Here is a 13107-nt window from a genome sequence, read left to right as displayed (position 1 = left end):
GACGCCACAACATTAGTAACAAAGAAACAGAATTTCCGGAGGATGAGGCCCAGAAATCAGGATTTTAAAAAGATTCCCAGGTGATTCTAATGTGCAGCCAAGGTTGAGAACCACTGCATAGGCCAGTGATGGCGAACCTGTGACACGCGAACTCATTTTTTTGGTTGATTTTTCTTTGTTAAATGGCATTTAAATATATAAAATAAATATCAAAAATATAAATCTTTGTTTTACTATGGTTGCAAATATCAAAAAATTTCTATATGTGACACGGCACCAGAGTTAAGTTAGGGTTTTTCAAAATGCTGACATGCTGAGCTCAAAAGGTTCACCATCACTGGCATAGGCAATCTCAAACATTTGACTCTTGTTAAAACTTCCCTTTTGGGAAGTAATGCTAGATTTCTAAAACTTCCTAAGAGAGTTCAAAGAAAAGGGAGCAAACAATAATAATGGAAACTACCTCACTAATGTTTTAATATTGATTATATGCTAAAATGATAATACTTATGATTAAATATATTATATAAAATATATTGAAATTAACTTTACTTTTTTCAATTAAAAATTTTAAATGAAGTTAAAATTTTTTACATTACACATGACTCCCCTTGTATTTCCAGTGGACAGCACTGGTCTAGAACTCTAGGAGAATTAGACTTGAGCCAGGAGTTAAGAGACTTATGTTATAATTAACTTGCCACTTAACTTTATGATCATTATGAAGTCCAATAAGGACTTATAATTATGCTAGTTCTCTTTTCCATACAGTGTAGGAAATATCTTCCCCTAATCACCTCACAAAAATATATAGACTCAGGCCCTGGCCAGTCTAGCTCTGTGGTTAGACTGTCAGCCCATGGACTGAAGGACTGAAGGGTCAAGGGTTTGATTCCAGTCAAGGGCATGTACCTTGGTTGCAGGGTCAATCCCAGGCCTGGTCAGAGCACATGCAGGAGGCAACCAATTGATGTGTCTCTCTCCCTCCTTCCTCCCCCCCATTTTCTCTAAAAATCAATGGGAAAAAATACCCTTGAGTGAGGATTAACAACAAAAAAAAGATTCAGGTGAGAAGTTATGTAAATATACTTCAGAAAAGAAAAAAAAAAAGCAGAGGTTATTATTATTATTGTGTGTGTGTGTGTGTGTGTGTGTGTGTTTTAATAGGTTACTGATTTTTAGAGAGCGAGAAAGGGAGAAGAGAGAAACACTGAAGTGAGAGTGCAACATTGACCAGCCCCCCTCACTTTCATCCCCCCACTGGCGGGGGCGGGTGGGGGGGGGTGTTAGCCTGCAACCCGGCATGTGCCAGGACCAAGAATTGAACCAGCAACCCTTCAGTGCACGGGATGCCCAACCAACTGAGCCACACTAGCCAGGGCTTTCTGTTTTATTTTGTTAAAATAAAATGGTCTTTTTTGGTCATTTCTATAAACCAGTGGTCAGCAAACTGCGGCTTGCGAGCCACATGCGGCTCTTTGGCCCCTTGAGTGTGACTCTTCCACAAAATACTGACTTCTGCGCATGGGCCACGAAGTTTCAATCGCACTGTACATGCGCACCCGCAAATGATATTTTGTGGAAGAGCCACACTCAAGGGGCCAAAGAGCCGCATGTGGCTCACAAGGCGCAGTTTGCCAACCACTGCTCTAGACTAATAAAGACATTTAGTAACTAGTCTCAAACCTAAATAAAAGTTCAGAGCAATAACTCTTTTCAATAAGAACTACTGGTATAGCCCAAAGAGAAAATGAAGGAAGTCAAGACACTGCCATGAAAAACACTTAATTCACATAATTAGGGGCTATTGTCAATACACACACAAAATAAATATCCCCCCTCCAAAATCCCTTTCTCCAATATGAGAAAGGGATTTCTATTTATCTATTTGATAAAGGATGACTCATGCATCCACTGTAAGAGACTTAAATAATCTAGTAGGAGTAATCCATAATTTTTCTGCAAGCACTTAGAAATGTCAGACCTCTCCAATTTTCACGACTCATCACACCCCAGTCACTGACTTATAAAACCAGGAGAGATTTTCCCTTTTTTTAAAAAAATATATTTTATTGATATTTTACAGAGAGGAAGGGAGAAGGATAGAGAGTTAGAAACATCGATCAGTTGCCTCCTGCACACCTCCTACTGGGGATGTGCCCGCAACCAAAGTACATGCCCTTGACCGGAATTGAACCTGGGACCCTTCAGTCCGCAGGCCAATGCTCTATCCACTGAGCCAAACCAGTTAGGGCGATTTTCTCTTTTTTAAGAAAGGCAAGGAAGGATGGAAGAAAAAAAAGCTGTATGTATATGCATAAGATAAAAGTTTAAAAGAATATGCCCTGACTGGGTGGGTCAGCTGGTTGGAGTATCATCCCATATACCAAAAGGTTGTGAGTTCAATTCCCAGTCAGTGCACATACCTAGTTTGGGGTATATAGGGGAGGCAACCAATCGATGTTTCTCTCTCACATTGATGTCTCTCTCTCTCTCTCTCTCTCCCCCTCTCCACACACACACACAAGTCTGAAAGAATATAGTATACCAGAACTGTAATCAGCAGTATCTTCCTAGGACAGCGGTTCTCAACCTGTGGGTCGAGACCCTTGGTGGTTGAATGACCCTTTCACAGGGGTCGCCTAAGACCATCCTGCATATCAGATATTTACATTACGATTCATAACAGTAGCAACATTACAGTTATGAAGTAGCAACGAAAATAATTTTATGGTTGGGTCACAACATGAGGAACTGTATTTAAAGGGCCAGAAGGTTGAGAACCACTGTCCTAGGAGGAGGAGAGGCGATGCTTTAACTTTCACTTTAAATGATTCTTAATTGTTTGGCTTCTCTTATAATGAACATATATAACTTTTTTAATTTCTTAGAACGTTCTCTTAGGAACAACAAGTAATTAAAAAATATATATGTATGTACATATACACAAACACACACACATACACTAGGGGCCCAGTGCACGAATTTGTGCATCTTGAAAGGAACTGTGGGCCGTGAGGCTGCGGTAAGCACAGGGGTGGGTCTCTGCCCATCCTCCACGCCCCTGCCTGGCCCCTCCTGCCATGGCCCCCAGTCCCATGTGCTGGCAGCTCCACTCCCGCTGCCGCTGCTCCCACGCACTGACAGCACTGGCCCCACTTGCACCTGCTGATGGTGTGAAGTGATTGGGGCTGGCACCAGCAGCGGGTGCGAGTGGGGCCAGCGCTGTCAGTGGGTGCGAGCAGCGGCTGCTCCCCCAAATGCCCCTCAGGAGCAGGGGAAAGTGGAGAACCCCTCAGGGGCAATCAGGGCTGGCAGCCGCCATTCGCACCTGCTGACAGCGCCAAGTGATTGGGACCAGCGGTGGGTACAGGCAACGGGTGTGAGCGGTGGCTCCAGTGCCAGGAGCAGGTGCGAGCACCAGGCAGGACCGTGGTGGGTGGGAGCAAAGAATTTTGAATAACCACCAGAGGTTCACTCCGATGAAAGTGACTGGTGCCCTGCCTTGGTCTGGTGCCCCCGCTCACCTGCTCCACTATCCCACCGTGGCCAATACCCACCATGTTCTGCACATGCCCCCTGGTGGTCTGTACACATCATAGTGACTGGCTGTTCTGTTGTTTGGTTGTTCCACTGTTCAGTCTATTTGCATATTAGCCTTTTATTATATAGGATATACATGTATATGATGAAATACTACATTTAAAGCAAGTGGAAAATTGCCCTAGCCGGTTTGGCTCAGTGGATAGAGTGTTGACCTGAGGACTGAAGGGTTCCAGGTTGGGTTCTGGTCAAGAGCATGTACCTCAGTTGCAGGATCCTCCCTGGCCAAGGCCATGGTCAGGGTGCACAGGAGGCAACTAATCAATGTCTCTCTCTCACATCGATATTTCTCTTTCTCTCTGTCTCTCCCCCTTCCACTCTCTCTAAAAATCAATGGAAAAATATCCACGGGTGAGGATTAAAGCAAGTGGAAAATTAATAAAATGGGAAAATATGTGGGATATAGTAAGTCAAAAACACACAACATAGATATATATACAGCTATTTATAGAAAAGAAGCTAGAAATAATAATGGTTCACTTATAGATCTGTGGTCCAAATTATATCTAGGTGATATATTTTCTTTTTTGTCTGCATTTTCTAATTTTACTACAATGAATACAATTAACTTCTGCCATAAAATTCCCATGTTTTTGTTAAGGAAAAAAACAAACACTAACAGGTTCCTTTAAAAGACCTCATTAGGACTTCAATAAATCAAAGTTACAAAACTAAGATATAATAAAAAAAAAATTAAGAAAAACATGTGTAATTAATCTCTTACCTCACTCCTGGTATCAGGAAGTGACTCCTGTGGATGGAGACAAGCATGTGCTACCTTGATGACATGTTCCAATTTTTTTGGCTGCTCCTCTACTTTAGCTGCTAGAAATAAGGCCGCTGGAGCCACAGTCTAGATGGAAAAAAATAAATCATATTTAACATTTGTTTATTTCTAGATCAAGGTACAGATCTAAAAAAGAACTAAGTCTCAAACCAAGTTCTTTGCTTACCACAACTACATCACCTTGTTTATGCTTTTTCCTGTACTTAAAAAAATGTCCTCCCCTCACCTATCCATTAATCCACATCCACTTCTAAAAACTGATCCTGCAACACTCTCATTAAAAGCTACCTATTCAAGAAGCTACTAAATGTAAATAGAGAGCTTTCTATTTAAAATGAGGTTCTTTATTAAGTTTGCATTAAAACAGTTTATATACTTTTTAAAAAGGCGTACACTGAAATGTCCAGAAAAGCCAAGTCCATACAGAAAAAAGAAAATAGATTGGTTACCAGGGGCTAGGAGGAGAAGGGAATGAGAGTGATTGCTAAAGTGTGAGGAGTTTCTTTTTCTGGGGTGATGTAAATGTTCTGGAATTAGATTGTGGTGGTGATGGCACAAAACTGAATTTAACACTACGGTGTCGGGTGAATTTCCCGCCAAAATATAAGATGGCGCGGGCAATTATTTAGGTTTCCCGCGCAAAATCAGGGATTTTTATGATACCTATTACCCCAATGGGTATGAAACGGTTCGCATACGCAGGTAGGTATCTTTGTGAACGGCAAACAAACAAATATTTGGTAATACGCAGTTACAATCGGCCCGAGTTTACACGTTTCCCGCACTCCACCGCAAATCTATATGAACCGAGTTAAGACGGCTCCCTCGGAGTACGCGCAATTCACGCGAGCCGACTTAACTCGTTTCCCGCACTCCAAGTGATACTATAAACCAGTGAATTGTACACTTTAAGAGAATTTTATTGTATGAGAATTATCTCAATTATACCTATACAGACAGTCCTCGGGTTATGTCGGACTTGACGTATGTTGTTTCGTGGTTATGTCGCCATCTCCCATTTATTTATTAAAAAAAAAAGTTCTGTCATTTCCATGTATGTACATATGTGCTTTATGTTTTTATTATTTACCACAAGTAAAGGTCAGGAATTATCTTTCTTTTACATTTTTTTTTACTGTTTCACTTCATTACTGCTGTGTATGTGCTCCATGTGAGTGACGTAGGTGCTTATGTAGGTGGGTTCTGAATTATGGCGAAAATCGCGTGGCGTTATGTTGCGCCATAGGAACGGATCTCGAATGTAACCCAAGAACCTACTGTACTAGTGGCCCGGTGCACAAATTCATGCACGGGTGGGGTCCCTCGGCCTGGCCAGCGAACAGGGCCAATCGGACTGGCCGGCTGTGGGAGTGCACTGACCACCAGGGGGCTGCTCCTGAGTTGAGGATCTGCCCCCTGGTGGTTCATGCGCATCATAGCTACCAGCCGGTCATCCAGTTGTAACGGTTGCTTAGGCTTTTATATAGAGAGAGACTAGAGGCCCGGTGCACGAAATTTGTGCACGGGAGGGGGTGGTGTCCCTCAGCCTGGCCTGCACCCTCTCCAATTTGGGACCCCTCGGGGGATGTCCGACTGCCAGTTTAGGCCCGATCCCACAGGTTGCAGCTGCACCTCGGCACTGTGGGATCGGGCCTAAAACAGCAGTCGGACATCCCTCTCACAATCCGGGACTGCTGGCACCTAACTGCTCACCTGCCTGTCTGCCTGATCGTCCCTACCTTGCCCCCCTGCCGGCCTGATCACCCCTACCTTGCCCCTCTGCGGCCTGATTGCCCCTAACTTGCCCCCCTGCCAGCTGAACTGCCCCTACCTTGCCCCTCTGCCAGCCTGATCACCGCTAACCACCTCTGCCTCGGGCCCCAGCCTAAGCCGCAGTCTAGCCTCCGTCTGCAGGAGGCGACCTGGTGGATCAGGGGAAGGCGCCATCCCCATTACTCTGCTACTGGGGACCTGAGCCTAGGCCATTTGCAGCTGCGCCTCAGCCCTTCGCAGCCACGCCTTGGTCCTTACCAGCCACCCACAGCTATCTGAACCTGGGACCTTCACAGCCTCACACCCGCAGCCCCGCCCGCCTGCCTGATAGCCCCTAACTGCCTCTGCCTCGGCCCCAAGCCTAAGCCACAGTCTGGCCTCCCTCTGTGGGAGGTGACCTGGTGGAACAGGGGAAGACGCCGCTCCCATTACCCCACTGCTGCTGCCACTGCTGGCCTGACCCTGGGCTCTTTGCAGCTGCACCTCGGCCCTTTGCAGCCACCTGTGGCTGCCTGAGCCTGGGACCTACACAGCCGGCCCGGGGCCCACAGATCCCTCCCACCATCATGCCCCAGTGGCCTGGGGCCCACAGACCCTTCTTGCCGCCGCGCCTCAGCGACCCAGGGCCCACAGATCCCTCCAGCCACCACGCCCCAGGGCCCACTGTTCGGTCGTCCATCTGGTCGTGACGGACCCTGGCTCTTCATATATTAGAATATGGGGGGGTTTCATACATAAAAAAATGAATTCAAAGTATAGTAGTATATTCAAGAGGTTATGGAAGGAACTTAAAAGGGGAGAAAAATGCCTTAGCCAGTTTGGTTCAGTGGATAGAGCATCAGCCTGAGGACCAAAGGGTCCCGCGTTCAATTTTAGTCAAGGGCATACAGCTTGGTTGCCCTTGGTCAGGGCGCGTGCAGGAGGCAACCAATCGATGTGTTTCACATCGATGTTTCTCTCTGTCTTTCCTTCTCTCTTCTACTCTGTCTAAAGATCAATGGAAAAATATCCTTGGGTGAGGATTAACCTAAGTTAATTAATAAATTAATAAATAAATAAATAGGGGGGAAATTCACAAGTAGATATCAAACACAGACACTAAGCAATACAAGAGTTCAGAGCAATATGACATACATGTAGCCTGCTGATCTGGAGAACCTCAGAAAGTAGAGCTTCTCTTGAATCTTAAGAATATTTCAATGAATCAAAGATAGCAATGACAAGAGCTAGAATTCACCAGTAATAAAAATTTTATAGAATTGAAATACGTACTTCACTTTAATAAATAGACCTGACATGCATTCTAAAAAAAAAGGTCACCATTATACTCAGGGGATACATTCCAAGACTTCCAATGGATGCCTGAAACTTAGAATAGTAACAAACCTTATATAGACTATGATTTTTCCTTGGATACATACATACCTATGATAAAGTTTAACTTATAAATTAGGCACAATAAGATTAATAACATTAACATAATAAAATAACTGTAACAATATACCAAAATAAAAGTTATGTGAATGTGGTCTGGCTCAGTCCCTTCTTTCCTTCCTCCCTCCCTCCATTTCTTTCTCTTTTATAACTGAGATGGCTACTAGGGCAAGACTGCAAAAGATTTCATTATGTTACTCAGAACAATGTGCAATTTAAAACTTAGCAATTGTTGCCCTGGCTGTTATTTCTCAGTGGTTAATGTCGTCTGAGCACTGAAGGGTTTAAGGTTCGATCCCTGGCACCGATTGAGGCATGTAGGGGAGGCAAACAATCGATGTCTCTCACATCATTGTTCCTCCCCGCCCCCCACTCCCTGCTCCCTCCCACCTCTCCATTCTCTCTAAAATTGAATGGGGAAGGAAAAAATCCTTGGGTGAGGATGACCAAAAAAATTTATCAATTGTTTATTACAGGAATTTTCCACTTAATATTTTCTACCATAGTTGAGCACAAGAACTTAAAACACTGAAAGCAAAAACCTTGATAAAGGGGGACTACTGTGTATTCCTTCTGTTCTGTTATACTTTGATATAACAGATTTTTCCTCCACAATTCAATTCATAGCAACAATTCTCTTCCTTCATATCTGTTTCAGTTGTATATGGAGCTTGCTACATATACATTCCTAGAGTTTAGGGTAAGGACAGAACCAGAGAAAAATGGGCATGAACAAAGGTATGGGGAATCAGGGCATGAAGCACATTTTGAACACTAAAGTGAGTAGGTTAAGTGATACAGATAATGGAATGTGGGACACAAAAGATTTTTTAAAAATTGTTGACATTATTACAGATGTCCCGTTTCCCCCCTACTTTGGCCCCTCCATCTAGCCCCCATCCCACCCCAGGTCTTCACTACACTATTGGCTGTGTCCATGTGCTATGCATATATACATATATGTTCTTTGGTTAATCTCTTTGTCTCTCCCACCCCGAGATCTGTCATTCTGCTCCATGAATCCATGCTTTTAGATCTATTTTTGTCAGTTTATTTTGTTCATTGGATTCCACATATAAGTGAGATCACGTGATATTTGTCTTTCTCTAACTAGCTTGTTTTAAAAAATATATATTTTATTGATTTTTTACAGAGAGGACGAGAGAGGGATAGAGAGTAAGAAACATCAATGAGACAGAAACATCGATCAGCTGCCTCCTGCACACTTCCTACTGGGGATGTGCCCACAACCAAGGTACATGCCCTTAACCAGAATCGAACCTGGGACCTTTCAGTCTGCAGGCCAATGCTCTATCCACTGAGCCAAATTGATTAGGGCTCTAATTGGCTTATTTTACTTAGCATAATAATCTCCAGGTCCATCCTTGCTTGCAAAGGATATGAGTGCCTTCTTTTTTACAGCCATGTAATATTCCATTGTGTAAATGTACCACAGGATTTTTACCCACTAATATAATAACGGGCTGTTTCCAGATTTTAGCTATTGTAAATAATGCTGCTATGAATAGGGGTGCATATATTCTTTCTGACTGGTGTTTCGAGTTTCTTAGGATATATTCCCAGAAGTGGGATCGCTGGGTCAAACAGCAGTTCCATTTTTAATTTTTTGAGGAAACTCCACACTGTTTTCCATAGTAGCTGCACCAGTCTGCATTCCCACCAGCAGTGTACTAGGGTTCCTTTCTCTACATCCTCACCAGCACTTATTGATGGTAGCCATTCTGGCAGGTATGAGGTGATACCTGATTGCAGTTTTAATTTGCATCTTTCTGATTAGTGAAATTGAGCATTTTCTCATATGTCTATTGGCCATCTGCATGTCCTCCCTGCAGACATGTCTATTCAGATCCTTTGCTCATTTTTTAATGCGATTGTCTTCCTGGTGTTGAGTTGTAGTTCTTTGCATATTTTGGAAATTAACCTCTTATCAGATGTATCATCACTGGTTCTCCCAAACAATGGGTTCCCTTTCCATCTTGTTGACGGTTTCTTTTGCTGTGCAGAAGCTTCTTATTTTGATGTAGTTCCATTTGTTTATTTCTTCTCTTGTTTGTCTTGCCCTAGGAGATATATCAGTGAAAATACTGCTACATGAGATGTCCAAAATTTTATTGCCTGTTTTCTAATATTTATATGGTTTCATGACTTAAACATTTCAGTCTTTTATCCATTTTGAGTTTATTCTTGTGTATGATATAAGTTGATCAAGTTTCATTTTTTTTTTGTATGTACCTGTCCAATTTTCCCAACACCATTTATTAAAGAAACGTTCTTTACTCCATAGTATGTTCTTGCCTCCTTTGTCAAATATTAATTGACCATAATGGTATGGATCCATTTCTGGGGTCTCTGTTCCATTGGTCTATATGCCCATTCTTGTGCCAATATCAGGCTGTTTTGATTACCATGGCTTTATAGTACAGTCTGATATCTGATACTGTGATCCCTCCAACTTTGTTCTTCTTTCTCAAGACTGCTGAAGCTATTTGGGGTCCTTTTTAGTTTCATATAAATTTTTGAAATATTTGTTCCAGATCTGTGAAATATGCCAATTGGTATTTGATTTTTTTTTTAAATCCATACCCAAAGATCAGAAAGTGGGGGAGGGAGAGACAGAGACCAGCATTGATGTGAGAGACGCATTAATTGGTTGCCCCCTTTAAGCACCCCGACTGGGGCCAGGGATCAAACCTGTAACCCACGTACATGCCCTTGAGTGGGAATTGAACCCGCTACCCTTTGGTGCCAGGGCCAACGCTCTAACCACTGAACCACATGGGCCAAGGCACCATTGGTATTTTAATGGAGATTACATTGAATCTGTAGATTGCTTTGGGTAGTATGGACATCTCAATTATGTTAATTCTTCCAATCCATGTACAAGGTATATGCTTCCACTTGTTTGTATCTTCCTTTTTTTCCAATGTCCTATAGTTTTTGGATACAGTTCTTTTACCTCCTTAAGTTTATTCCCATGTATCTTATATTTTTGTTATTGCAATGGTAAATTTTTTTTTTTTTTAGTTTATCTGAGAGTTCATTATTGGTGTATAAAAACACCATCAATTTCTGGATGTTATTTTTGTATCCTGCTACTTTGCCAAATTCATTTATTAAATCTGGCAGTTCTTTGGAAGAGTCTTTAGATTTTTCTATGTATATCATATCATCTGGAGTTTGTCCATTTCACACAGGTTGTCCAGTTTGTTGGCATATACAGTAGGTCCTCAGGTTACGTTGGAGATCCATTCGTATGGCGCGACATAACGCGATTTTCGCCATAAGTTGGAACCCACCTACATAAGCACCTATGTCACTCACATGGAGCACATACACAGCAGTAATGAAGTGAAATAGTAAAAAAAAATTTAAGAGAAAGATAAAAATTCCTGACCTTTACTTGTGGTAAAGCCTATCTAATAAAGATGGAATATGTTAATTGACCCTCACACCGTCATAAAGATGGCAGCACCAACAGCCAATAAGGAGGGAATATGCTAATTGACTGCCACACTCTCAGAGATGGCGGCGCCCACAGCCACAAGATGGTGGCACCCAGTCCCCTCAGCCCCACTTGGGCAGCAGGTGCGCAGTCCCCTCAGCCCCCCAGGGCTGGCCCGAGGCACAGGCAAGCCTTGGATGGTGGCTGCCCAGCTGCCCAGGGCCAGCCGAGGCTTGCTCTGCCGGCAGTGGCAGCAGCAAAGGTGTGATGGGGGCATCACCTCCCACCTCTGAGGGCTCCCGGACTGCGAGAGGGCGCAGGCCAGGCTGAGGGACCCCCCCCTCCAGTGCATGTATTTTCATGCACTGGGCCTCTAGTAAATAATAAAAAACGTAAAGCACATACGTACATACGTAGAAATGACGGAACTTTTCTTTTTTTTTTTTTAATAAATAAATGGGAGATGGCGACGTAACCACGAAATGACGTAGGTCAAGTCCGTCATAACCCAAGAACTGTCTGTAGTTGTTCACATTATTTTCTTACAATCCTTTTTATTTCTGTGGTGTCAGTTGTTACTTCACCTCTTTCATTTCTGACTTTATTTATTTGGGTCCTCTTTGTTTCTTGATGAACATGGCTAAAGGTTCAGCAATCTTGTTTATCTTTTCAAAGAACCAGTTCTTGGTTTCATTGATCTGTTGAATTGTTTAAGTCTTTATGTCATTTATTTATGCTATCCTTTATTATTTTCTTCCTTCCTTCTTACTGTGAGCTTTCCTTGTTATTCTCTTTCTAATTCTTTTAGTGGTAGGGTTAGATTGTTTATTTGAACATTTTCTTGTTTCTTGAGATAGGCCTGTAATGCTATGAACTTCCCTCTCAGAAATGCTTTCTGTGACCCATAGATTTGGAGTTGTTGTGTGTTAATTTTCATTTTTTCCCAGGAAGTTTTTTATTGCTTCCTTGATCTCACTGGTAATCCATTCATGTAATAACATGCTACTTTAATGTTTTTTGAGTTTTTTATTGTAGTTGACGTCTAGTTTCATCATTGTGATCCAAGAAGATGGTTGGGTTTTTCAATTCTTCTTGAATTTGTAGGACACAAAAGATGTTTAACAAGAGTGACACTAAAAATTTTAGAAAAATATGCAGAGTTAAATAAATATTTAGAAAGATTAGTGTAGTGGTATATGGAACTAAAAGAAGGAAAGGATAGGATATATTTCAAGTTAATTTTTTTAAAAGAACAATATTGAATAATCCAGGCATTAGAAATGAAATTTAGAGTAGACACTAGTAGTAGAAATACAGGAGAAAAAGAAATACAGATATCACTTGGGAAGCTAATAAAGTTTCACTAAATATGTGTATGTATTTTCATGTAGAGAAAAAAATTCTAATGAGATATACTCTCAAATGTTAACAGGATTATCTCTGAACAGTATGCTATATGAAAATCATTTTCTCTTTTATTCTGTCTTCTTATAATTTTATGATGGTGATATACATTTATAAGGAGAGAAAAATCAGTTAACAATATAAAAATGAAAAGAACTTTAAAACTGATTAGACAGAGTGGAAAAAGGAAAAGGACAACTCAGAGACAACACTTAAGATTTTTAAGCTTCCAAATTTGCCTTTAAGGGGCTAAAAATATATTTGAAAGGAGATAACTAAATATGGTATACAAACAATGTCTAACAAGGCAAGATAATACCTCAGTCAGTAAAAGCCTGCAAAAGTTAAATTTTAATCTAATCACTTATCAAGTTGGCTTACTGAAACATTTCCCCATCAAAGGCAGTTCCCAAAGAAATTTTTTAAAAATATGATTTTAGAAAGGAAGGGAGAGGGAGAGATAGAAACATCAATGAGAACCTAGCTGGCATGGCTCAGTGGCTGAACGTCGATCTATGAACCAAAAGGTCACGAGTTTGATTCCAGGTCAGGTCACTTGCCCAGGTTTTGGACTCAATCCCTAGTGTGGGACTTGCAGGAGGCAATGATTCTCTCTCATCATTGATGTTTCTACCTCTCTCCC

General features: G+C 41.8%; 1 protein-coding gene across 2 annotated transcripts in view; it reads right to left on the bottom strand.

The window, feature by feature from the left end:
- The window catches only part of CCNT1 (cyclin T1), a 46836-nt gene that overhangs the window by 21887 nt on the left and 11842 nt on the right, over window positions 1–13107 (bottom strand). For both annotated transcript variants that reach the window (XM_070410331.1, XM_070410332.1), the window contains exon 3: window positions 4328–4456. In XM_070410331.1, the coding sequence (XP_070266432.1) occupies window positions 4328–4456 (129 nt within the window). The remainder of the gene's footprint in view (window positions 1–4327; window positions 4457–13107) is intronic.

This window comes from Myotis yumanensis, unplaced genomic scaffold, assembly GCF_028538775.1.
Source record: "Myotis yumanensis isolate MYYU_CA2020_CCGP unplaced genomic scaffold, mMyoYum1.0.hap1 SCAF_3, whole genome shotgun sequence".
Taxonomy (NCBI): domain Eukaryota; kingdom Metazoa; phylum Chordata; class Mammalia; order Chiroptera; family Vespertilionidae; genus Myotis; species Myotis yumanensis.
This window is presented reverse-complemented; position numbering and strand designations above follow the sequence as displayed.